The sequence below is a fragment of the Mesocricetus auratus genome, unplaced genomic scaffold (genome assembly GCF_017639785.1).
Source record: "Mesocricetus auratus isolate SY011 unplaced genomic scaffold, BCM_Maur_2.0 Super-Scaffold_100001, whole genome shotgun sequence".
Taxonomy (NCBI): domain Eukaryota; kingdom Metazoa; phylum Chordata; class Mammalia; order Rodentia; family Cricetidae; genus Mesocricetus; species Mesocricetus auratus.
In genome coordinates this window covers 14975007-15002628 of record NW_024429187.1, presented here as the reverse complement: position 1 = coordinate 15002628, position 27622 = coordinate 14975007, and the positions used below count along the sequence as shown (strand labels likewise).

The following is a 27622-nucleotide window of genomic DNA, read 5'->3' as shown; positions in this document are numbered from 1 at the left end:
TGCTCAGCCAACTGCTTCTTGAACCCTAGACTCGTGACTCATAGCCTGAAATTCCTGTATTCTTGTCATCGTAAAGACCCCACAAATACCCCACTTTGATGAGAAGCCCACCCTCTCCCAAAGGTTTCCAGTACATGTTCTACAAGAGACAAAACAGATGGCTTATACTAAGACCCCAGCGATCTGCCTTTTGTACTGCTGAATGCTTGGTTGATGTCCAGAACTCACCCAGAAGCATCAGGTTCCTGGTTCTGAAAAGCCAAGAACTAAACCCAACATTCTCCTGAGCAGGCAGGGGGTCTTCAACGGCCACAGGTACACAATCAGTACCCAGTGGAATCAGCCCTGTCTCACTTATCTGGAATTTAAGGTTACCTTGAATTGTTAGTTACCTATGTATACATGCGTTTGTGTGCGTGCATGTGTACACACTTGTGTATATGCATTTAAGTGTACGCATGTGCATTCGTGTGTGTGTGTGTGTGTGTGTGTGTGTGTGTGTGTATGCTATTTCCCACTTAGCTCCCACTAGGAGATGGATCACCTGGTCTTATGCCCTTTGTGTTCCCTGCTGTCTTTGGTCTTGAGCCTCCCACACAGAGGCTCAGACGTCCCCTTCGGTCATTTGTCTCCTTAGCTGCTAACCTAAAATGGAAAGCAGCAGAAGCCAGGGGGAGGCATTCCCCTCAAAGCTGTGCTCTGCAGGCTGGCTCCGGGGACAGCTTCTGAGCAGCTGCCTGAGGCAAGAGGAGTCTAACTCGGAGGAGATGAGTAACAGGCTGGTTACATGACCAACGTGGCTTCGCGGTGTTGCCAGCAGCTGGATCAAAGCTCTTATTCAATGCCTATAACTCAGCAATGAGCAGTGATGATAACTCAGCAACGAGCGGTGTTAGAAGGGACCACTGTGACATCTTATCTGGTCACTTCATCCTGACTGCAGGCACCGATCCTGGCAGCGGGCAAAGCTAAGGTTCAGAAAATGACATCACCTCTCAATGACCGAAGGAGGCACCGAAGAGAGTCATAAGAACTCACCCCTTCCCACTGTCCCCCATTTCTCTCTAAGCTCTGACTTAGCAGCAAAGGGAAGGAAGGGACCAGACACAGCTTCAAATTAGGATTTGTTAAAAAAAGGAATCCGGACCATGTGGAGGACACCGTGGTTTGGTACCTGATCATACTGCAGGGTTTTGGAGATGGACTTAGATACGAAGAGAATCCGCCCTCTTTCACATCCAACCACGAACAGGAAGCCTTCTGCTGTCTAGGGTTAAAACAAAACCAAAACCGAGTTGGTTTTTTTTTTTTTTGAGGAAATCACTGTGGCAATTAAGACAGAGCTTTTAAGATAGCTGGCAAATTTCAGTCTAAAATTTTGTTTTGTTTTGTTTTGTTGTTTTTGGAGACAGGGCTTCTCTGTATTGTTTTGGAGGCTGTCCTGGAACTCACTCTGTAGACCAGGCTGGCCTCAAACTCACAGAGATCCCCCTGCCTCTGCCTCCTGCTGGGATTAAAAACATACACCACTAACGCCCGGCTCAGTCTAAATGTTTTAATGTGACATATAGAGAACGTCAAATTCAATTCTTTAAGCTTTTGACATGAAAACTTTATCTACAGAATTATTTGGCTGGTATGGCATCACCAAACCACGTCACACGTGTTGCAGGGTCATGGACCACGGGCCATGAGAGGGAAGAAGAGACTTTGCAGGGTGAAGGGAGGAAAAGAGAAGTTAACGGAACGTGTGACGGGAAACAGAGGTGGGGACCATCTGGGGTGAGGGAGAGAGCAGGGGAGGATGGGAAGGGCAAAATGACCAAAGTATAAACATACACATGTAAAAAATGTTATGGTAAAATCCACGACTTTGGATAACATTTTAAAATAAAGTCACCTTTGCCAAACGCCACTTGGTTACGCAGAGAGACCCTGTAGAGACCTCAAAACACGTCACTGTCACTTACAGCAGCCGCTATGGCCTCATGCTGTGCAAGCTGGGAGAGAAAGGGTTGACTCTGTGTGTGTGTGTGTGTGTGTGTGCACGTGCGGGTGCGTGCTTGTGCATGTGTGTGAGTATGTGCGTGTGCATCAAGTGTGTGCCTGGTATCCATGGAGGCAGAAGAAGGCATCAATCAGATCCCCTGGAACTGGGGTTATAGATGGTTGTGAGCCACCGAGTTGGTGCTGGGAATTGAACCTGGATCCTCTGGAAGAGCAGCCAGTGCTTTTAACCTCTAAGTCATCTCTCCAGGCTGGACACTCTTGTTAGGAACCCTTTCTACTCTTTTTGAATTATAATGCCACCTATTTAAAAATACATTTTAAAATATATTAATATAGCCTCTATTTCTGTTCTGCCCAACCAGAAAACCCCTCTGGTAAGCCACTTGCCCAGAAAGGGACAGCTGGACGGGGCCACAAGGGTGGTGTTCCACAGGTTAGCCCTCTCTCTCTCTCTCTTGTAATCATCTCGTGCGTGGTTCAGACTGGACTCAAACTTGCTGCGTAGTCTATGACCGCTTTGGATTTCCAACTCTCCTGCCTTCTCCACCCAAGTGCGGGGATCCCAAGCATCCGCCACCACACTTGGTTTGTGCAGAGCCTGGGGCCCCGAACCCAAGGCTTTGTTCATGTTAGACAAGAATCCTGACACCGAGTTACTGTCCCCACGCTCATTCTCACAACAAACAGGAGAAGAGTTACGCAGACGTGTGCTGGGGTAGCAGGGAGTGATGATGAGAAAAACCCTTGGTGACCTGTGACTGGGCCTCCAAATCACTCTGAATGTTTTTCCAACTTAAAGATCGCTCCACACCCACAAAATCTCTGTTCAGGGCCAGTGAGATGGCTGAGTGGGGACAGACACTGGCTGCCAAGCTGTTCTCTCATCTACACACATGCGTGAATCCTGGGACCCATGAAGTGGATGGAGAGAACCAGGTCCCACCAGCTGTTCTCTGGTTCACACACACACACACACACACACACACACACACACACACACACACACACCATGACATACATCCCCCCACAGATCAATATAATAAAATATTTTAAATTAACTCCCCAGGAGCTGGGGGATACGGCTCACCAGTTTCCAGCACCCACAGCAGGTGATTCAAAATGCCTACAACTCGGGCTCCAAGAGATCTGTCTGTCCTCCCGGGCACCCCCCCAACACACACACACACACACACACACACAAGTAAATCTTAAAGATTACGTTAAAATAAAAGAGAAAGTTTTTTTTTCAAGTTAAAGAAAAATGTTCCAGGTGGTGGTGGCACACACCTTTAGTCCCAGCACTCGGGAGGCAGAGGCAGGTGGATCTCTGTGAGTTCGAGACCAGCCTGGTCTACAGGATAGCCAGAGCTATAGAGAAACCTGTCTCAAAAATCCAAGAAAGAAAGGAAGGAAAGAAGGAAGGAAGGAAGGAAGGAAGGAAGGAAGGAAGGAAGGAAGAAGAACAATGACATGCACCTATGTCTTAGCTCGTGGCAAGACTGTCAATCAAACACCAATTTTCTGAAAGCCCCGCCTGTGAGAAGATGGGGCCGCAACAGCAGAGCTCTGAATGAGTCATTCCTGTCTTCTGATGACAGAGCTCTAAGAACTGGACTCCAGGCCGGTGGTCCTGAGGAGGTGGCAACCACGGCTGATCCTTGGTGTGAGGGGATCTCGGGTGTGAGGGGATCTGGGGTGTGGGGGGATCTCGGGTATGGGGGGATCTGGGGTGTGAGGGGATCTGGGGTGTGAGGGGATCTCGTGTGTGAGGGTCTGCAGGGGAGACGCCCATTGCTCTTCCTTTGGGAAGTGTCCATTCTCCCAAACTAGTGAGGCGTGAGCTCACAAGTCTATGTCCTTATCTTCCATGTCTAGTTTAAGGAAATGTGAGACACAGACTCTCTGATGGCTACCACAGAGTGAACTGAACCCCGCCCCCTCCAAATCCACGTGCAGCCACTCACCTTGAGGATTAAGTGACTGAGCTCCTTATTCTGAATAAATGAAGGTCGAGAATTCTCTCCTAAGAAAGACTCTGTCATGCCTGAAAACAAATAGGTCAAATTTACCGAGAACACAGAGAAAGAAATTTGCTGGGCGGACGCTGTCCGCGAGCGAACGGCGTCTCGGGACTCTCGGGACTGTCCCCCTCTTTCCCCTTCCCTCCCTTCTTCCTCTTTTTGTTAAACAGGGCCTCACGTATTCCAGGCTGGCCTTGAACTCCCGATCTTCCTGCCCCACTTCCCAAGAGCTTGGCTTACAGGCGTGTGCCACCACGCCCAGTTTATGTGGTGTTGAGAATCCAGCCCAGAGCTTCACGTGTTCTAAGCAAGCGCTCTACATCCCCGAACTCTCTCTACAGCCCAGGCTGGCCTTGAACTCATGACGGTTCTCCCGCTTCACACTCCAGAATAAGGAGATTATAGATGTGAACCACTAAACCTATTTATTTTAATATTCAAATACATGGAGAGTAAGGGCTTCAGAGAAGAAAATGTAACCATACCCACATTTGATGATTCCTCCGTTTACTAAAACTCAAGTAAATTACTCTGAAGGGGAAAATTCTAGAACTCTTCACAAACTTTGTGGATTCATAGGCTTAAAAAAAAAAAACAACCTGAAGCCAGGCAGAGGTGACACACGCCTTTAATCCCAGCACTTGGGAGGCAGAGGCAGGCGGATCTCTGTGAGTTCGAGGCCAGCCTGGTCTACAGAGACAAACTCTATTGAAAAGCCAAATAATAGTAATAGTGATACTGATGACAATAAGCTATTAGAGCTGGGTATAGAGAAAAGTGACACTGATGACAATAAGCTATTAGAGCTGGGTATAAGGAATAGTGAGACTGATGACAATAAGCTATTAGAGCTGGGTATAGGGTGACAGTGACACTGATGACAATAAGCTATTAGAGCTGGGTATAGGGAATAGTGACACTGATGACAATAAGCTATTAGAGCTGGGTATAAGGAATAGTGAGACTGATGACAATAAGCTATTAGAGCTGGGTATAGGGAATAGTGAGACTGATGACAATAAGCTATTAGAGCTGGGTATAGGGTGACAGTGATGGTGATGACAATGAACTATTAGAGCTGGGTATAGGATGCACACATAACCATAGCACTTAGCACACAGAGACAGGAGAAGCAGAAGGTCAAAACCAGTCTTGCTACATTGAGTTCAAACTCTATCTCAATGACACAAAAACAAACTAAGAAGTGTTTAAAACATTTGTGAGAATGCAAACATTTTCATGACACCCAAGCCCTTGACTTGCGTTTCTACAATGAGGTGTACTTTATCAGGCACTGAGTGGGGAGAGGGGACAGGGTTACATTTATTCCTGGATCCCTTAGTTTGCAAATAGACAAATGCTGAATCCAAATAAGACATTCATAGGCCACCCTTCTGCCTGTCACGTCTATAACACAATCCACAGGGTGCCCATTGCCTGGTGTGCCTATAACACAATCCACATGGTGCCCTCTGAAGTTTTGCAGAACCAGTACGGCTGCGCTGTGCCAAGCACACTGGAGCACAGAACCAAGTGTCTTAAGCTGTCTCACTAATGCACTGTGCTGGCTCAGGCTCGGTCAGGCTGTGTGGACAAGCAGCTGATCACATGATGGCTGAGAAAGGGCTATGGCACCAAATACGTCAGCTCCAGGAAATGTCGATGGATTTAGAGAGTGTCTGCCCTGCTCGGTTCCCATAGTTCCTCCCAGCACCCACCTCTGCTGGGACACGTACCACACTGGGGGTTTTATTGTTATATATTTTTTACTCTTTTTTTTTCGAGACAGGGTTTCTCTATATTGTTTTGGAGGCTGTCCTGGATCTCACTCTGTAGGCCAGGCTGGCCTCGAACTCACAGAGATTCACTTGCCTCTGCCTCCCAAGTGCTGGGATTAAAAGTGTACGCCACCAACGCCCGGCTATTGTTATATTTTTAAAACATTTATTTATTTATTTGTGCACGGGGGCGCTCAGTTCTGTCCTCCTACCACATGGGTCTCAGGAACCAAACTGAGGTCATCAGGCTTGTTGACAAGCACATTTACCTGATGAGCCATCTTACTGTCCCCACACCAAGTGACGATGACCTCACTGTGGGGCTACTTACCCCCTTATCAACAGAGACATCCAGGGGCTTTGCCTCATTCTCTCTCTCTCTCTCTCTCTCTCTCTCTCTCTCTCTCTCTCTCTCTCTCTCTCTCTCTCTCTCTCTCTCTCTCTCTCTCTCAGAGAATAGGCCTGTAGCTGGTGTTCAATTCATGTGTGTTGAATCAGCTGACTGACTCATCCCCCTGGGGCAAGGCTAATATGAAGGTACTTGGGTAATCTCTGGGATGGAATCAAATGACCCCGGAGGAGCCCAAAAGTTTTCATTGCTAAAGACTCCAGGGAAACCAAGTAACTTACGCAAGCCTCAGGAATGGGTAGAAAGAGACTCTCATTTCTCAACAGACCGATGGAACCCGGATCTCCAAGCACAAAAAAAGGAAGTCCCAGAGAGCTCTGCTCTCTCCAGCAACCCCAGCCTGGGAAGGTTGCTGCCGGGGTCCACAGGACACCCTGTCCTCTGAAACCCTTGCCCTGTGCTTGGCTTTGCAGGCAGAGATCTAAACAGGAACCTCAAAGTAGGGGCGTCGTGCATGTTATACTCTGTTTCCTTTGAGATAAGGTCTCGTGTAGCCCAGGCTGGCCTTGAACTCCATTTGTAGCCAAGGATGGCCTTGAGCTCCTAATCTGCTGGCCTGCACCCCCATGTTGGGATTCTGGTATCTGACAGCCTATCTTCTCACATGAAGACAATGGGTACAATTCTGCATGGGTGTGGTAAGGCGGACAGACATATACCACAGCCAGGACCAAGCACAGAGTAACAGAGCTCTCTGATACACAGATGATGCCCAGCCCGGGGCAGCTGTCATCCTTACCTCTCAGAGACCTCAAGTACTGCACCGCCCTCCTCAGGACGCTGAGCTTGTCCAGTTTTCGGGCAGCCGGGCTGAGTGGAGGGATCATAGATGACAGCTCCTGGATCAGGCGGTTCATCTTGTCTCTCCGCCGCTTTTCCATCTGGCTGTGAGCTTCCCTGGGAGGGAGGAAGACCCTCCTTGGCTAACGTTCACCCCGTTGCCCAGAGGCACTCAGGATGCTCTTCCAGCAGCTGCATGTATGTGGGAATCTGGAGCTTCTGGGGAAAGCACTTGTGAAGTCATCTTACATCCAACGCCTTTGACCATGAGCTTCCCGAGCCAAGGCATCTGTGGCCTGAGGGCTGTGGCTTCATCCCTCCCGTTGTGGGACAGGGAGAGGCCTCTTCTCATTAGAGGTGACCTGACACTTGCTTGGCTGCCGCCCTTACCCTTACACCATTCCCATCCCGCCCCAGGCTGGGTCTAGAAAGTGCTGATCTGGTGGCGCACGCCTTTGATCCCAGCGCTTGTGAGGCAGAGGCAGGTGGATCTCTGTGAGTTCGAGGCCAGCCTGGTCTACAGAGTGAGTTCCAGAACAGCCTCCAAAACAATACAGAGAAACCCTGTATAAAAACAAAACAAAACAAAAACAAAAACAAAAAAGTGTTGATCTACATGGTGCTGATTCTAGTGTTGTTGCTGTGGCTTTCAACCCTAAGTCCTCGTTTCCAACTGGTTCCCTGAAAGCACGTGGGCTCCACTGAAACTTCTCCATGTTTAAAATCATGGGGACTCTAGCCTGCAACCCCCGCACTCCGGAGATGAGTGCAGGAAAACCACTTCGAGTTCAAGGCCAGCCTGAGCTGTGTGACATCAAGGCCCTCTCTCCACAGCACAAGCCAAGGAAAAGCCGACTACCCTTCTGCCCACTACCCTAGGACGGTTTTTACAATTTTTATTCCATTTAGGATGACTATTTATCATCACCATCATCACCATCACCACCATCACCATCAATGTCAACATTATCATCACCATCATCACCATCATCACCATCACCATCAATGTCAACATTATCATCACCATCATCACCATCATCACCATCAATGTCAACATTATCATCACCATCATCACCACCATCACCATCACCATCAATGTCAACATTATCATCACCATCATCACCACCATCACCATCAATGTCAACATTATCATCACCACCATCACCATCAATGTCAACATTATCATCACCATCATCACCATCACCATCAATGTCAACATTATCATCACCATCACCACCATCATCACCATCAATGTCAACATTATCATCACCATCATCACCATCACCATCAATGTCAACATTATCATCACCATCATCACCATCACCATCAATGTCAACATTATCATCACCATCATCACCATCACCATCAATGTCAACATTATCATCACCATCATCACCATCAATGTCAACATTATCATCACCATCACCACCATCATCACCATCAATGTCAACATTATCATCACCATCATCACCACCATCACTATCACCATCAATGTCAACATTATCATCACCATCATCACCACCATCACCATCAATGTCAACATTATCATCACCATCACCACCATCATCACCATCAATGTCAACATTATCATCACCATCATCACCATCACCATCAATGTCAACATTATCATCACCATCATCACCATCACCATCAATGTCAACATTATCATCACCATCATCACCATCACCATCAATGTCAACATTATCATCACCATCATCACCATCAATGTCAACATTATCATCACCATCATCACCATCATCATCACCATCATCACCATCAATGTCAACATTATCATCACCATCATCACCACCATCACCATCAATGTCAACATTATCATCACCATCATCACCACCATCACCATCACCATCAATGTCAACATTATCATCACCATCATCATCACCATCATCACCATCATCACCATCAATGTCAACATTATCATCACCATCATCACCACCATCACCATCATCACCATCAATGTCAACATTATCATCACCATCATCACCATCACCATCAATGTCAACATTATCATCACCATCATCACCACCATCACCATCAATGTCAACATTATCATCACCATCACCACCATCACCATCAATGTCAACATTATCATCACCATCATCACCATCACCATCGTCATCATGCCGCAGCACACAGAGTTCAGATGACAGCCCTGTGGAGCTGGGTCTCTTTTCACCTTTCCCAGGTTCTGAGGCGGGACCTCAAGTAGGTTGCCAGGCTTGTGAGGTCTCTACCCGCTGAGCGCCCCCACTGGCCTGGAGGTCTTCCTTCACTCCTGGCGTCTGCAATCCCTCCGCTCCCTGTCCTCGGTTCTCCTTGCTCAGCTCAGCACCTTAGATGACTGACTCAGTTTCCCTCCTCCCTAGAAACCAGTGTCATCACAGTCCCCTGCTTGGTGCCCGTCTCCCCAGGCACAGAGCACCTAGGGGAATGCACTCCTTCCTAAGGCGCCCTGGCTGTGTTCTATTGTCTGCCACGCTCCTCCCTCCAGCCTTCGGAAGCCGCTCTGCCCCCGAATGCTTCCCAAGAAACCCTGCAACTACAGAAACGCCAAACCAAAGGCATCCTCACATCTGCGCCCTCCGGTCTCCCCCCTCCACTCCTGCGGGCTCTCCCCTCAGTGTGGTGGCCCGGGGTGGGTAGCACACAGAGACTCCTTGTTGTTTCTCTCAAAGGGTCAAACCGTCATGAAGCTCTATAGTTTTTATAACATTCCACGATCATGTCTCCTCCCCTCCAACCATCATCAGCCTCACGCTGGGGCCCCGCATTGTTTCCAAAGCCGTTTAAATTGACCTTCCTTCTAACGCCTTCCTCAGCTGCTCTACGACGTCCACTGCCGCAATTGCCATTCAGCACGCCTCACCCATCCCACACTGCTTCCCTTTAGAAACACAATGTGTCCCATCTGGTTCTCAGCCTCGTGCTCTACCAAATGTCACATAGTAGGTCGCTCTTTGGTTTGTTTGTTTGTTTGAGGGCTAGAGAAATGGCTCAGTGGTTAACAGCATTGCTGTTCTGGTAGAGGACTTGAGTTTAGTTTCTAGCACCCACAGGTGACTCACAGCTGCTTGTAACTCAAGTTCCAGGGGATCTTACACCCCTTCTGGCCTCTGTGGGAACTGCACACATGTGGTGCACATATATATACAAATATATATATGTGTGTGTGTATATATATACATACAGGCAAACACTCATATATATATATGTTTTAGACTTTGTTTTTTGTTTCTCTCTCTCTGTCTCTCTCTCTCTGTCTCTCTCTCTCTCTCTCTCTGTGTGTGTGTGTGTGTGTTGTATCGAGTACCCATGGAGGCCAGAAGAGAATATCAGATTCTTTAGAGCTAGAGTTACAGTCAGTTGTGAGTCATTTCTGGGTGCTGGGATCCAGACCTGAGTTCTCTGAAAGAGCAACAAGCGTTTTTTAACTGCTGAGTCATCTCTTTAGTCCCACATAGCAGGTTCGTACTAAATGCTGAATGATTACATAGCACAAGATCTTGGTCACAGACCCTTTGAAAGAATCAGCTGTCTACCCAGAGCCAGCAGTGCCGCAGGAAGTGACCGTTCTCACGGGGTCTTCTCTACAAGTATTGAACGGTCTGGGGCTGTGGGAATGAAGCTGCTCATGTGTCCATGGACTGACTTTCTCACTCTGAGAGAGATATTACACGCATCCAGCACTTAGCAAGAACTGCAGTTTGAAATACCATGGAAAATGATAGGGGAGCTGGGACAGGGCGGAAACTCTGAGGAGCTCAGTGAGCAAAGCCAGCTTCCTTCACGCGCCCCACCCTCTTCCCGTAGCGGGGAGACCAGGCGGACTAACTTGCCTGATGCCACTGGGTGCTGCTACTTCTATTCTTGTTGAAGGAAGGGAGGTGAAGGGTCCTGGGGAAGTTTTCCACCTTGGTTCTGTCATGAGTTCTGGCTTGGAAGGAGGCCTTGGGCCACCCCTCGGATGGTGAATCTCATAGTCACCTGACAGGATTTGGAGTCACCTAGGAGACACACCCCCAGGCATGCCTATGAGACTATTCTTAGAGAGGCTTAACCGAGGAAGGAAAAACCCTCCCTGAATTATGGAGTTCAAGGCCAGCCTGAGCTACAAGTGCCATATGGTGAGTTCCATCCTAAGTAGTGTCACATACAGAAACCGTGTCTCAAAAAGCAAAATAAGACAAAAACAAAACAAAAACAGAAACCCCACACACAAGCAAAAAATAAAACCAAACCAAAAAACAAACAAACAAAAAAACCCAACCTAGTAGAGAACTATCATTTGTTATCAGACGATAACTCAAGAGGAAGGTAACTGTCCATCTGTCCATCTGTCCATCTGTGCATCTCATTAATGGGAGAGGAGTGGAGAACACAGACAGTCAAATCAGGAAGAAATCTCCCAGTCATGTGCAGTTGGCCAGCGCCGTTGTCCTGGGGATCAAAGCTAAAAGCCTGGAGAACCCTGGGTGAGAACTGAGTTAAACAGACCTAGGAAGGCTATTCGCATGCTCCTCTCTAACTCAGAGCTTTGCCCTTCAGGTATGGCGGGAGACTGTCCCCAACATTCCCCTTCACATACCGTGCCATCCCAAACGATTTTACCGCATAAATCTAGCTTTGGGGGAGTAACTAAAGAATATCTTAGGCTACAAGGTGCATCCGGGGGCCGGGGGTGGGCAGGATGAAGTGTGGCTCAGCGGTAGATAGAGCACCTGCCTAGGATCCTCCCGTGAGGATCTGGGGTGTGGCTCAGAAAGACAAACCTTGCCTGACACACTTGGGGTCCCGGGTTTATCCCCAGCAACACAAAGACAAACAAACGAGTAACGTTGTCTTCACCATCCACCTGGCTCAGTAACTACGGAAACAAGAGCTTTGTAAGATTAAACTGACTGCGGATCACCAAGGCCTGGTTATTCTGTGACTGGTGAGTTGGGCGGTAGGTGAAGTGACCAGAAGCCAACCATTGCTGAATGTTTTGCTCCCAGCAGAGTATTTTGCTGAGGAAGGAGGGGAGCTGGCTGTGAGCGTGAGCATTCTGTTCTGACTATGCACCCACACCTCCTCCAGACCCTAACTGACCCTCCCGGACCTCCATCGTCACCAGCCCTGGAAGGCAAAGGTCAGCGACGGGTAGCGGCAGGTGGTGACCAGTTTGCCGTGCTGCTGCAGACTTAGGAATGGTGACGTAAACATGGCTCCCTCTTTCTGACCAACAGAATCCATGGAGTCAGAACAACGTGCACTTACTGGGCCGACTCTGAATCGCTGCCTTTCCGTTTCCTTGGGAACTCCGTTACAAGAGAGTTGATGGGTCGGGGAGCTGTGAGTTTTGTCCCTGGGGTCGTGTGACTGGAAACCATAAGAGCGAGGCTGTGGCGCTCTCTCAGCCCTTTACCTGTGAGTGAGAAAGCACAGGAAGATGCGTTTCAGATGCAAACTGTCATCTCATGCGTTATCGTTGTCACTCGATTTAAAAGGGAAGATAATCCAGATATTAGCTTGAATCACGTGTGTCCATCCATGTCTGAAGGTTCATTGCTGTCACCTGACCGTGCATTACGCTAACACACGTGTACGGAAGGCACATGGTGCAGAGGCAGCCAGCGTGGGAGCAGCTGGAGTGACACAGGGAGAGCATCGAGGCCAGGTAAATGGCAGTCTTGCTTCCTGGCTCTGAAACACATGGCTGTGATCATCTATAGCCAACTGAGGGCTGACTACTACAAGTAACCTGAGAATTACTGAATTCAAGATCCAGACATGTGGTTTTATATTGCGGTAATCCCCACCAATCGATTAATACTGAAAACTATAGACCAAAGTGCCTTAGGGAGGGAAAGGGGGGAGAAAAGGAGCCAATCCCATCATCTCCCATGATTCTGGTAGGAGCAAAAGCTGTAAACGTTTAGAAGGCAATCTGGGACACAGTATGGAGGGCCACGGCACACCCCAAGCCAGCATCCATCCCTTTGTCTGACCCTGAAATATCAGAGATGCACAGAGATGTTCCTCCTACAAATCCATCAAAACCTTTCAACTATGGCTGAGTGTCACTCAGACATGTCCAACCCCAGCTCTTGGAAGGCAGCAGCAGGGAGATAACAAGTTTGAGGCTAGCCTGGACTACAGGAAATCCTGCCTAATTGATTTTGGGACCTGATCTCTAACATCCTTGGATAAGCAGCAGGACCAAAGGAAAAAAATCAAAATCAGGCAATGCATGTGAGCCATATACAACTGTCACATGCTGGAGACAAGATCAAGTCGGTGGGGGGTGGGGTACGGGAAGACAGGCAGTTACCCAGCGTCTTCGGTGCTGAGTGTCATGGAAGCAAAAGATACGGCCAGGACCTCGCAGCAAGTCTGCTGCCCTGACGTCATTTCTCAATGGCTTGGGCCTTCCCTCCCATTCCACCACACCACCAGCGTGGTGTGCAAGCCGCTTAGGAGCCAGTCTCTGGGAGCTTCATGTACACTGGACTTGGCTGGGTACTTCAAAGGGGGCCACGCCCACTGTCCTGTGCGGCGGCCTGTTGGCGAACAATCTTCACAGAAAACCTTCCCTCGGCGATCTTAAGCTTGCTCGGTGTGCTCCTCAGCCTCAGGCACACCTTTAGCTAAATTCTGCTTTTGTGACTCAGTCTTCCCGAAGCAGGCTTAGTAGATCCTGGTAGCATCGCTTTATTCCTCTCAGTCTCTCCTCAGTCAACCCCCTGCCTCTGACACATGAGAAACAGGCAAAGAGAAAGGGGGAAAACTCACAGCGACTGGGTTTTCGTTGTTTGATTTTTGCTGTGTCTGCTCGGCCTGGCCACGGTTCTCAGCAACACACTCAAGCAGCAAAACCTTTGCAGATGTGAAAACTCCCATCACCGGTGCCCATCGGCAAGGATAGACCGGAAGGGCCTGAGGATTCCCTGGAGAAGAAACTACCGGTGGGCAGCGGCAGCTGAGACCCTCAGCCTGCCTGTTGCAGTCCGCCCTGCAGGCTTCCAGACTGGCCCTAGCTAGCCGCACCACTCAGCATGCCAGCTCCCTGCCGGTCACTGTGAGAAGCCTCCCAAACCTTTGCTCCACTGGCTGGGCTCTGACACTTGCATCTGCCCAATGCTGCTCAATATTAGGTGAGTCGTGCAGAATCCCTCCAAGCCATGGAGGCCAGCACTCCACCCTCCCCGCTGACAGACAGGTTCCATTTTAGACATCGGCATGCCACGGAAATGGCACTGTTGGAAGGCCTTCGGGCATTGAAGGAATGCCATCGGAGGCCAGGCAAAAAGGAAGGTTGCGTGTCCTGCAGGCCAGTTGGCCTGGGATCAAACTCTGGTTTGGTGGCCTTCCCCTTGGGTAAAGAGCCTCAGTTCTCAGCGTCTGGAACACAGACTGTCCTCAAGCAGCTACCGTGGAGCCCGTGAGCTACGGCATGGAAGGTGTTCAGAACCTCCCGTAGGAACCTGGGGCTGATGCTCTGAGTGTCCCCAAAGGGGAGATGCGGGGGCAAACACCTCGGATGGCCATGGGAACTGAGCCACGAGAAACCGCTGGGTTGTGATTCAGAGTTCTGGTCAGAGTGACACAAGCCCAAGTAACATCTCCCTGCTGGTGACTTTTAGAAAAAAGGCATTCCACCTAACCCCAGGACCGCGGAGAGCAGGGCAGAGCAGTCCCTCGGAAGGTCAGAGAAGTCCTCCCGCAGTCCCAGACCTGGTGAGCCCCATGCTGAAGAACGGAGGCGTGGCAGCTCAGCTTCAGCAGGGTTTTCTGAAAGACCCAGGGCAGCTCTCAGAGTTAGATGAGAGCCTCGGCTTCTCATGAGAAACCCAGCCCCACAAATACAGTTCTCTCGGGTTCTGAGTGGACAGAAGACCTCTGTAGGCATTGGGATAATCACCATGCTGGGTTCAGAATTGCTCTACCATCCTAGTTAAACTTCACGGGACTCACTAGTGCTCGTAAAAATATTTGCGGGCCTTTTCAAAAATAGTCAATTGCTATAAAAATATGAAGGAGCCTGAAAAGAAGTTGAAGGCCCCGAGGCGTGTGAAACAGTGGGAATTTTCTGTGTTTGTTTTGTTTTGTGTGCGGACGGGATCTTGCGCATAGCAAAACTTGACCTTGACCATGAACTTGAAATCCTCTGGCCTCTAGGCCTGCTGAGTTCTGCATCCGCAGGTGTGTGCTTGGAGGTCTGTGTCTGTCACCAGACCCAGCATAATAAATATTTTAAAAGCAGTAAAATAATAACCTTATCATTTACATCCTTAATGCCACTGTTACTATGGCAACAGTGATGCCCAGAATCTAAAATTATTGTCAGCTCCTAGAGAAATCAATAACAAATCATTTCTAAATCTCTCTCTAAATAGCTTGCCCTCACAGCGTTTGAAATTCAGAGGTGTGGATTTGACGCCCCTTGCTTCCTGTCACATGTCCCCAGAGGTAACCGTGGTGACTATAAAGGAAGTCATAAGGACCCCATAGATGGCCCAGCAGGTAAAAGCAGAGCAGCCCGAGACTTAAGTTTGATCCCTGGAGTTTGAAAGGGGTAAACTAAACCCAAAGGCTTCACTTCTAATAATTTACAAATAAAGGGACCAGACCCTCACTCAGCCCCCTGATTTAGCAGCCATGACAGGATACAGGAAAGAGCCATAGGCCTCTGACACAAGGAAACTCCAGATCCTGTGGCCTCCATGAGTCTAGGGCCAAACCTGAATACAAAGAAAGTCCAAGCCCCCCACCCCCAGCCTCCTAGATACTTGGTTCCTGGGAACTGTTTGGCCACAAAAGAAACTCCAGGGGGGACCAAAACCTCCCCTGTAGTCTCCAGGATACGGTTCTGAAAACTATTGGCATCTATGTACAACAGGTCACCTGCAAGTAACAAGACAAAGCCATAGAAACCACAGGATGTTCCCTCTCAGCACTGACCAATGAAAATAATTGGTACACGGGTATTTCATGCCAAAATATGACTTTGAGAAATTCTCCTGATTGTTCCCAAATGTCAACCAATTAGAAACCAACCTGTACCTACTGATTTAATCCTGTAACATTTGTCTTTAAAACCTAGCAGTAGGCAGGGAACTTCACTCCCTCTGGAGGCTGCTGCGTCAGCTTGCTAGATGGGGGTCCCTGTCATGGGCGGATGAACTATCATTAAACTTTGCTTTTGCAATTCAGTGGGGTCTGTCTTCCTGGTGGTCTCTGGGGGGACTTTGCAACTTGGGCACAACAGAGTTGTCAGTGGAGGGACAGAATCGACTCTTGAAAGTCATCCTCTGACCTCCACAAGCGTGTCATGGCATGTGTGCGTGCACACACAAGCATGTGTGCACACGTGTGTGCACACACAAAATGTAAGGGCTGTGAGACCTGCTCCAGCCCCTACCCAGGGTCCTAAAGGTGAAATGCTGCTCAGAGGGAAGGAGGGGGTAAAGATTTCTATGGTAACCTCACACACAACCTGAGGGTCATGCTTTTTATTTCCTGTGTTCTTTACTGTTCTGTTTCCACTCTAAAAATCCTGTCCCACTGCTAACTTCTCCATGCTTCTTCTTCTATTCTAGAAACTCTTCTCCTTCAGGAGCCTTGAAGCGATAAAGAAATTCCTCTCATTGTTCAAAAGCACATTCCTAGAGCAAGCGGTAAGGAGCTGAACCGTTTGTCGTGACAACACAAGGGTCCAAGGCCATAGGAGCAAGACAGGGAGGGCACAGTGCCCAGTGACGACTTTAAGACACAGACCTATTATTAGTACACTGGCAGGTGAAGAATAGGCATGCTTTAAGGTTAGTGTGAGGTTAGGTTGGGACGGCACTTTCCTATCGGCAGGCAGAGAGAACCCAGGATACCCTTATTCTCTATCTCTCAAGAGCTATGGCTCAACAACCTTAGAAACGCCGTAACTCCTGTCCCTGGGCATCTGTGAATGTCTCAGTAGAGGTCCCTTTGCCTGGAAACTAACACTGACCTGCTGTCTGCCAAGGAAGATAACTGTGGGGGGCAGACTTCTAAGTTTATGGAAAGACCTGGTTGAGAGAGCGAGGGTATATTGACTATGATTACTTTCTTGCCAGTATCTCGCATTGCTGGGGGAGTCATCCAATATGCCCATGTACAGGGGAAACTATGCCCAGGAAATGATTAATACACTGCCGGAGCTTTGGGGATGAATCCCACCACAGAAAGGGAGCGCCGTGGCACCACGGGGAATTTACGGCAAGGACAGTGACTATTCATAAAGCAAATACTCCCACCGCCCTGCCTGTGGGCCTCCTCCATCGATGACCCCAGCGGGTTAACTCTGTGATTTTTGTCAGCTGAGCCCTCACTGTGTGTAACTCTGCGGCTCATAACAACAAAAATTAATTAACAATTTTAAAAAAGAAGCGTGGACGCGTTAAGGAAATGTTAAGTGCTAAGGATGCTTAAGGAACCCTGAAGCGCCAAGACGCAAGGCAAGCTGGGTGTGTTCTCTCTTCCCTAAGTCAGTGTGGTTGCCTGGGAGACCCGTTATGGTAGTGGCAGCCTGCTAGAGCTTCCGTCCCGCTGGTCTCCATGGTAATACAAGTGTAACCGGCCCTTGTCTGCCATGTAAACTCAGACAAGAAGTGTAATTCTCCAACCAAGGAGCTGGTAGAGAGTGAGAGCTGACCTGGGGCTGTCATGCCTAATATTTCATCAGGACATCCCTCCGGCCCCGACAATCTTCTGTCCCTTTAGACGTCTGCAAATGATTCCGTCAGTGTCAACTGCATTTACCGCACACTAGCGTCAAACGCCTGAGCCTCCAGGCGTGGTGGTGAACGCCTGTAAATGACAGTATTTGGGGGAGGGGCTGCGTCCGGAGCTCCAGGACAGCCTGAGAAATGAGGCGAGATCCTTGTGAACAAGAAGAAGCAGGGTGGGGAGTCTGTGTCTATTTTGTATACACGTGGTTCAGGTTCATTTGTGTGTGGAGGCCAGAGTACAACCTCATGTGTCCTCAGGTGACGTCACCTCTTCTTGAGACAGTGCCCCTAGTCTGGGACTTGCCGAGTTCGCTAGGCTGGCTGGCTGAGCCCTGGGAATTCTCCTGTTTCTACACCCTCAGCATCCTCCAGCAGGCCTGGCTTTCTCCCATGAGTTCTGGGATCAAACTCAGGTCCTCACCCTTGCAAGCACTTTATTGACTGAGTCATCTCCAGTCCCGGATCTGTGTTCCTATGAAAGACACGCATAGCTTGGACATTTCTCCCAGCATAATAGTACAGGGCCCCAAACAGCCTTCTACTACAAGATCTAGATAAGGATGAGTTGTGATGCCTATGGTGATTTTGTTCCTAAATACCACGCCCCATACTTGGGGCTCTTTGGTTTGATTCCTGTTTGAGAAAGGGTATCTCTGTGCAGCCCAGAGTAGTCTCTGAACTCACTTATCTTAGGCTCAAATGTGTAGCAATTCCCCTGCCTCTCGAATGCTAAGATTACAGACGCAATGGTGCCACCATAGCCACCGCTCTGAAATAACCTGTAAGCCCCAGAGCCTCTGGCCCGCAACTGAGTTGATGCAAGACCATCTGATATCACAGATGGGGCTTGCCTGGGTTCTCTTCCCACATTAGGGGGACACCCTGAAGGCCTGGGCTCCTGATTAATAGCCCTCATTGTCTGTTTACATTAGAAGTCAAGACTGAGGGTCTCAGCTCTGCCATACAGAGCGCCACGGGAAGGGTCTTTGAGTGCCATGTGTGTTTTTCTGTTTTTCCTGCCATGTGCCCAGAACATAGAACCACACAAGAAAGGCAGAAGTGTTGACAACATTGAACCAGTGTGGCCCCTGATGAGGACAGACAGGGAGGGGAAGGTCCTTGTTTCCCAAAAGGCTGTCCCAGGAACGAGCTAAACAGTCCTGAGAATGCTTTTTGAAAGACAGATTGTGACGTAGCTCGAAAGACATTAGTGGCTGCTTTTTTCCAGAAAACAAAAGAGAACGAGAGAAAGTTGCGTGTGGAAGGGAGGCGTGGCCACCCCGCCACGCCCGCCCTGTGCGAGAGGCTTTCCTCTGCTTTCCCGCCTTCTCCCTCAGCATCCGGTCCAGCTCACTCCTCTTCCATTGGTGATGAAAATGCCGCTGCCAACCCGGAACCACAAAATAAAAGATGACTGTGTCTTTCATTCTGGAAAACTCTCTGCCCCGCCCCCCATGGGCTTTCTGGGTTAACTGTCCACATGGCAGGGGGAAGTCTAACGGCACACGGCGAGGCGACCTTGGCAAACCTGGCCTTCCTTCTCCAGCTTCTACTCAAAACAAGGACTGTAAGGTCACATCCCCCAGTCACCTGCCATTTTCCATTTTTTTTTTTTGTTCCTATCCTGTCCCCTGAAAGATCTCTGAGAGATACCCACCCACGGATATTAAAGTGCTCCCTCTTCATAAATTAGACGGTGTCACCCCAATTTTGAGAGGGGGTTTCCTTCCTGGTGGTCAGCCTGATTTTTTGTTTGTTTGTTTTGTTTTGTCCTGTTCACACAATGTCCTTCTCTGTGGTCAGCCTGTTGTTTTTTTGTTTTGTTTTGTCCTGTTCACACAACGGCACGTTGCAGCCCATTCCTGCCGCGGTTTGGATGGTAAGTGTCCCCACAGGTTCATGTGCTTGCACACATGTGGTCCCCAGGTGGTAGCGCTGTTCCCTTTGGAGGTGGAGCCTCCCTGGAGGAAGTGAGTCACTGTGGGGCAGGCCTTGAGTTTTATAGCCAGGTCACATTTCCTGTCTGCTCTCCGCTTCCTGTGGACACAAGGTGACCCTCAGCCTCGAACTCACGAACTTACTCGTGTTGCGGTGCCTTCGCCGCCGTGGTGGGCTGTGTCCACTCAAGCTGAGAGCCAGAATAAACCTGTTTCTGAGTCACTCCTACACCATAATCGGTCACCTCTACGACACATTTAAAAGGAGAAGAGAGTCGGGAATGTCACCTCTCACCCAAGGCTAAGGCCAAGGCCGGGCTCTCTAAGCAGAACTCTGGCTTTGCGGACTTGATGGGTCCGCTGTGAGTGAACCAGCCCCTTGCACACCTTGAGACTCACTCATCAAGAGCTACACAGTCTGTACCAGGCCCTCCATAGGAAAACGGATCAGAGACGGGAAGGACGGGCAAGGGCAGCCACTGCCCTCCTAGGACCAGCATGAGACCAACACGACATGCAGCAAACAGGAGGACTGCTGTCGGAGACAAAAACTCAGCAATGCGAGAACAGGGATTAGGGAGGGCTCCTGTGGTAGGGACAGCGTCCTGAGGAAAAAGGAAAATAAGTGTTGTTCGAGCTGGAGCCCTCCACACAGTTTGCAGTCCATACTCAGTAACCGCCACCGCCTGCAGAGTCAGGGATCCTTAGCCCGACTTTATAAGTAAATAAGGAAACTGGAGCTCAGAGAACGAAATCATTTAGCCGAAATCACAGAGCTAGTAAACAAAGGTTCCCCATAAACAGATCTCTGCCATAAACAAGTAGGAAAAAAAAATGAAACTTGTGGCCCAGGGTTCCAGAGGCCTAGGGAGTAGAGGGGCAGTAAGACGTCAGCTTAGCAGGCACAAGGTCCTGGGTTTGATCCACAGCAAAACACACACACACACACACACACACACACACACACACACACACACACACACACCCTGAAAAAAAAATACCCAACCTACTCTGCAAGACCGTGTGTGAGTTTTGTGTCTAAGTGTTTTGCCTGTATGGATGTGGTATGTACCATACGTGTGTCCTCCGCAACCACAGAGGCCAGAAGAGGGCGTCAGACCGCCTGGATCTGGAGCTACAGAGGGTTGTGAGCCACCACGTGGTTGGTTCTGGGAACTGAACTCAGGGCCCCTGTGGGCAGCAGCCAGTGCCCTTCACCACGGAGCCTTCTCTCCAGCCCTGACCTAGGGAGCCCATGAAGCAGGAACTCCCATTGTCCCCTCCCTCCACAGCTGGGGTGCTAGATGCTGAAAGCAGGGGCCAGACTGGGGAGCAGCAGGGCAGGGAAGAGCCTTTCCTGGCCGGCCGATGGGCATCTTTATTCCCTTGGCCCAGGCAGGCTTGCCGCGTGGGTTCTGGCGCTGACTAACGACCTGGATCCCATGCACTCACGGAGAAGCTGCAGCTTTCCCATGCCGAGAGCACCAGGCCCATCCTGTGTTAGCTCCCGTGAGGCATTCCTGGAAGAAACCGACCTGGATGCGCAGGGCCAGGAACTAAGGCTTATGCAAAGCACAATGGGACACCACGGGCTTGGGGTTGTGAGTCACGAACATGAGTGCAAGCCGCTACAGCTGCAGTTGCCGGCCCTCTCCCTAGCTCCAAGGGTTCTGGAACCATCTTCCAGGAAGATGCACAGCCACCAGCAGCAGGCTTAATCTCAGCGTTTACCCCACAAGTGGTCTCATGAAATGGTACGTGAGCAAGCAATTGTGTTGGGCTCCACGTTCGCTTTGTGTGTGTGTGTGTGTGTGTGTGTGTGTGTGTGTGTGATGGTCCCACAATCACCAGCAGCAGTATTTTTTAGATTTCTGTTTTCCCATGATCACCCGGTTCCAAACGGAAAGACTTGCAGGTAAAAATAGCATGGCCCTGGTGTCTGATACAAAGTCCTGTTTTGTTTTGGGTTTTAGTTATCAATTTCCACTTTTCTTGCAACCAAACAAGCCCAAATGTCCACAGTTGTTAGCCGAACTGTCGCCACACTGAAATGACTCCTGCGTACTGGAGTGGACAAAGGTGAGTTTTCTTGATGCTCATGGAGACCCCCGAGACTTGGACTAAGCACGCCACAAACGAGTTTGTAGCTTGTTAACCCTGACAGTAGCCCCATTTGACGGGGAGGAAGCCAAGGTGCCCAGGGGAGAGTGGAGCAGAGCTCAGAGCAAGAAGGGACCACACAAAGCCTCCGAAAGGCCACAGACGGAGAGCGCCACTGTTCATTAAAATTACACCAGTCGTGTGGAGACAAGCCTGTGCGCTCGGGCTGCAAGTCCAGGTTGAGATGGTCTTACAGCAAGTTCCAGGCCAGCCAAGAGAAATCAACCCGTCAGTCATTCAGCCGGTGGATCAAAATAACTTCGCCCTGACTTCTGTGCCTGTTTTTACTTACTGTTCTTTTGTTTTTCCTCTCCTGCCTCCCACCTGACTTAAACAACAGCTTTTCACGATTATCCTCTGTGAAGCAATGGCTACAGTGTCCCAGGAAAGACATCTGCAAGTTTTACCGCTGAGAGCAAGAGGGGACAAGCGACGCAAAACTTCCAACAAGACTCAGGACGAAAAGGAGCCAGCGGAGGTTACAGCGCTGGCCTCAAGTCCTGGGTTCGACCCCTGGCCTGGGAAGATAAAGGGATTGTTTCCCCCACCCCCACCCAAGCCCACTGCTCGCCTTACTACCGAGGCGGTGACGAAGTCACTGCTTCTTCCAGAGAGGAGCAAACCCGAGGTACGGGTTGCAGGACACGCAGACGCCGGGCGGGCGCGCGGGGGGGTGGGGGTGGGAGTGGGGGTGGGTGGGAACCGTGCGCACAGCTCACCCTCTTCCGGGCGCGGCCGGGACGCGACCCCACACCCGGGTCTCAGTCCCCCAGGCGCTGCGCCTGCGCTGGGACTGCGGGGACCCACCGCCTGGAATCGCTGCCACCAGAGGAGACCCTGGCGTGGACGTGCAGGTGCCCCCAGCACGGGGCGGGGGTCCTGGCTCGCCATCGGGGACCCCCGGCGGGGTGGGCTTCTCCGCAAGCCACTCACCTGGAGCCTCAGCCCTGGCTGCCGCCATCGCGCGCCCCGCAGCCGCGCGACTCCCCAAGCGATCCGGGCGCACCCGCAGCGGGGCGCGGGCTCGGCCACCGCAGCCCCCGGCAGCCCGGGGCGGGACCAGGCACGGGCACAGGCGGAGCCTCAGACGACAGCCCGAGCCAACAGGCTGCAGCCGGCACGCCCCGGGAGGAGTGGAGCGGCTTGCAAGGGGTGGGCAGGGGAGACCCCTGCGTGGTGCAAGAAAGACGCGCCCGCGGGCCCGGCCCTCTCCTGGCTCTAGGCAAGCGCCTGGCTGTGGGCGTTCGGGCTTGGGTGTCAACAGCTGCCTCGGCGACTCCTGCAACGGTTAGGGACACAAGTCACCAAGGCTCCTTGGAGCTCCAGACCCCGCTCCATCCTAGGGCGGTAACCCCGAAACTCACGGACTGGCTCCAGCCAGGTGGCTTCCTTGGGTGCCGTTCCCCCAGGAAAAGCGACAGCAGTGGAAACTCCAAGGTTTGGCTCGAGCCCCCTGGATCTGCAAGGACTCACTCGCAGGCTCTTCTAGTTGGGTCCAGAGGACAGAAGGTGGGGCCCTAGGTGGGGCCCTTCTTAGGCTCACTGTGTGCGAGCCGGCTCCCAAGCTTCTGTGGCCCAGCGCACACAGAGACACCACCTCATCAAAACCCCAAATGCTGTTTTTTTATTACCTCTGTCACCTCTGTCACCCAGCCACTCCCTCAGCCACCGCTGTAGCTGAATGAACATCCTTTCATTCATCTGTTTGCTCAGTGGGGGAGAGGCTCGAGCGTGAAAACTGTAGAATGGGAGGAAATCTTTACTGACCAAACATCTGACAGGATCAGTATTTACATACATAAAGAATCCAGAAGACTAAACGCCAAGAAGTTTTTTTAAAAAGCAAACAAACAAAACCACCTCATGAAGAGGCTACGGAGATGGCTCCCTGGTTAAGAGCACTTGCGACTCTTGTGCAGACTCGGGTGCGGTTCCCAGCACCCACAGGGAGGTTTACAGCCAGAACTCCAGGTACAGGGAGATCCATCACCCTCTTCTGACCCCCACAGGTGCACATAACTGCATGCAGGCAAAACACGCAAACACATAAAGATAAATCTTTTTTTTTTAAAGCCCAATCAATAAGTGGGCTAATGAAATGAACAGTCAGTTTTCAAAAGAATGAGGTACAAATGGCCAGGGAAAATGAAAAAAAAAAGTGTTCAGAAATGCAAATTTAAACTTTGCTGAGATTCCGGTGCGGTTGGAACAGAAAACACCCAGAAAACAAATGACGACCGTTACCCAGTAGGATGTGGACCTAAGGGCCCTCAGGAGACTTCTGGTGGGGACCTAGCCGTTCTGGCCACTATGGAACTTGGCCTAGAGATGCCTTAAAGCTAAAATGGAGCATCCAGACGACCCAGCTACCGCCAAGTGAACACACCACAGAAACACACCCAAGGTAAGCTTGGCAACCGGCCTGTGTCTGTCGACAGATGAATGGGTAAGCGTGGCCTCTGGGCACAGTGGAACTCCTCAACCCGAATGAACAAAAGCATGTCGTTTGCAGGAAAACAGACCCAAGTGGAGATAATCGTGCTGAATAAATTAAGACAAGCTTAACTGGGGAAAATATCGTGGATCCTACATTTCACGGCATGCGTGCGCAGACGGTAAAACTCTGCGAGGACAAAGGGAACTTATTGGCCGAGGTGAGACCAGAGAATGTGATCAAAGTAATTTGTATACTGGGATGGCAATGTCCTTAGGAAACCCAGTACCACGTGCAGTGAATACACTCCTTCTTTTATTTATTCGTATTTTGATAAGGCCTTTCATAGATAACAGGTCAGGTCTCCTCAAGAGTTCACACCCTGCATGGCTGCAGCCGAGCTTGCCCGTGAATCAGCACAGGCCTACTTCCTGGAGACGATGATTCATTTCACCCGGGAGCCTGAAAACAAAGAATGCAGCCACTCCCCCCAAGAAAGCAGGAAGCTGTGGGCCCAGGCAAGGCCAGGTTCCTTGGGGTGACTGCTTTCGTCTGCCTGGTGCCCCAACCCCACCGATCAGGGTTACATCCTACTCGTGATTCTCTATGCTTGGAAGCTTTACTTTCTTTCTAGAATGAGGTTGTTTTGTTTTGTTTTTAGAAAGAATAGCTGGGGCTGGAGAGATGGCTCAGAGGTTAAGAGCACTGGCTGCTCCTCCAGAGGTTCTGAGTTCAACTCCCAGCAACCACATGGTGGCTCACAACCATCCGTATTGAGATCTGGTGCCCTCTTCTGGTTATAAGCATACATGCAGGCAAAATACTGTATACATAATAAATAAATAAATCTTAAAAATAAAAAAAGAATAGCTGGGGTACGAACCTGTAATCCTAGCACTTGGGAGGTAAGGTCTGAATGAGTGGTGGTCAAGCTCACCCTCGGCTATGGGTCCATTTGGAGGTCAAATCAATCCACAGAAGGAGCGGGGGGGGGCCGCAGGGGATAGGGAGGGCCGGGGATGAGGTTTGATCTTCTGAACCCCATAAAGCCCTAATGACAGCACACACATACAATCCCAGTGCTGGAGAGTTGAAAAGCTGGGTGATCGGCAGCTCGGGGTCACCCTCGGCTGCATGGTGAGTTCAGGGCTAGCCAGGGCTGCGTGAGATCCTGTCTTGAAGACGGAAAGGTACTTTCTCGTTTCTAGCCAGTAGACTCCCTTAACTTTCCTCCTTAGGGGATTTTTGAGGAAACAGACTGGAAACCCAATTTACAGAATCCCGGCTGGTTCTTTCTGGTCAACACTGGTTGGTCCCTCGCTCAGAGCCCAAGAGTGGCCTTGTGTGGCAGGAACCCTTGCTCACCTCTAGTGGGCAGTAATTTCACTTCACTACTGAAGAGCTTGTAGACCTGCTTCCAAGGCAGAGCCAGTATCCATTTGCCCACCTGGGAAGGAGTCCGTCCACTTTACAGCCGTGACTGGGGCCTTTCCCAACAGCTGCGGTCAGGCAACAGCATAGTTAATTAAACCTAAGATACTTTTCCAAGTTTCATAAAAATGACAAATAACCAATTTTGAGCTTTTTTTTTTTTTTTTTTTTTTTTGGTTTTTCAAGACAGGGTTTCTCTGTATTGTTCTGGAGGCTGTCCTCGCTCTGTAGACCAGGCTCACCTCAAACTCACAGAGATCTGCCTGCCTCTGCCTCCAGAGTGCTGGGATTAAAGGTGTGCGTCACCAATGCTCAGCCAATTTTGAGCTCTTAAGAGAGTGAAGAGAAATGACTATACTGCTAATACCTAAAGTGACCTTTCCCTTCCAGTGGCGGCTCTGGAAGGAATCCTGGGGACGCCTGGGCTTGCGCAGTGGGTTACGAGAACAGTGTGGAGAAGCAATTCCCCAGTGCGTCTCGATTGACAGACCCACTATGGGCTTCTGGGATAAAATAATGGGCTTGGGTTTGACCTAATGCGGGGAGGTGTGGCTTAGAGGACACTGGGAGCAAAGTGTGTTCACGGCAGACAGAAACGGAGGGATGCAGAGGGACTGGAGGTAAGGCCCCTTTAAAAGATGTATTTAGGGAGTCCTACGGGTAGTGTAAACCCTGAACTGCTTGCTAACCTAAACAACTTTGGCAAAGCTTCATTCTGTCTTTCAGTGTTTTGGAGTTGCTTTTATAAAAAGCCAAAAAATTTTGAAACTGGGCGTGGTCACAAAGTAGAGCCATCTAGAGCCTTACCCTGTGCCAGGCTCAGAGGTGCTTAGGTCTTCACCTGCTGCACACAGCCGATCACATGACACAGTTGTTCTCACAAGGACCACCAAGGAGCATGCCACACACTCTGCAGAGTTTACCAGCCGCCTTTCTAGAGAGCTCAGTAGCCCCAAATCCAATGAGGAGGAGAGGCTGGTCTCAGTTCCACCCACAGGTTCTGGTCTTAGGAGACACACTACCGAGTTCTTTCCAGTGAGCCCCTGTCGCTGAGAGCCCTGCACCAGGATGTAGTGCTTCGTTAAAAATCGAAATTTCCTACATTTAGGTGGTGGGTGGAGGACGGGGAGACTATTTCTTGAAGGAAGAGAACAATGGAGTCCTGAGAAAAGCTGTGGTCGGGTATAGACGGGACAAGAATGAGACAGTCTGGCTGGTGGCCCAGCTCAGTGGCTAACAGCCCCTCTGGCTCTTCCTGAGGACAGAGGTTGGGTTCCCAGCTCCCACCCTGGGCAGTTCATAACCACCTGTGCACTTCCGAAGCCCTCCTCTGGTTTCTGAGGACACTGCACTGCCTCCTACAAACCCAAACATGGAAATTTAAAGTTTTTCTTTTAAAAGAATGAGGAAGTCATCTAAAAGGACTGTGTGTGTGTGAGAGAGAGACAGACAGACAGACAAAAGAGAAAGACAGAGGAGGAGGGAGGGAGAGACAGAGAGGAGAGAGAGAGAGAGAGAGAGAGAGAGAGAGAGAGAGAGAGAGAGAGAGAGAGAGAGAGAGAGAGAGAGAGGATGTGTGCACTCAAATTAATACTAAATTAATACTTTTCTGGGGTTTGGACACTCTGAAATCAGCCATGGTGTTCTGGTTCCTCCTGAAGCAGAACTGTCCCAGTTCCACTCGAGATAATACTTGACCAGCAAAACCAAATACAGTCAAAGATGGGCCTGAAGCAGTCTCCCTCTCCTGTCCTTTTGCCCTAGGGAAGGGACTTAGCCGGCATCTTTGACCACAGAAGAAGGAGGGTGTTCAATGGAAAGGTTAGTGAACACCCTCCTCCCTAATGCAGACCCGGCACCTGAGCAGTTGGAGCACACACCCCGGCTGGGTTGAGGGACTGA

The 27622-nt window shown here is 50.2% G+C and overlaps 1 protein-coding gene across 5 annotated transcripts in view; it reads right to left on the bottom strand.

Annotated features, from left to right (window-relative positions):
• The window catches only part of Arntl2 (aryl hydrocarbon receptor nuclear translocator like 2), a 54018-nt gene extending 30939 nt beyond the window's left edge, over window positions 1–23079 (bottom strand). For 2 of the 5 annotated variants that reach the window (XR_005876618.1, XM_040743621.1), the window contains exons 1-5: window positions 22789–22938; window positions 12273–12420; window positions 6958–7115; window positions 3975–4054; window positions 1175–1267 (exon numbers count right to left, since the gene is read on the bottom strand). Coding sequence is in view for 3 of the 5 variants with exons in the window: in XM_040743621.1 (XP_040599555.1) it covers window positions 1175–1267; window positions 3975–4054; window positions 6958–7115; window positions 12273–12420; window positions 22789–22816 (507 nt within the window). In the remaining 2 variants the exon portion in view is untranslated. Of the gene's footprint in view, window positions 1–1174; window positions 1268–3974; window positions 4055–6957; window positions 7116–12272; window positions 12421–13787; window positions 13885–22788 lie in introns of those variants that run through there. The other 3 variants (XR_005876619.1, XM_040743622.1, XM_040743620.1) reach the window with 3 other exon arrangements.
• Between the last annotated feature and the right edge of the window lie 4543 nt (window positions 23080–27622).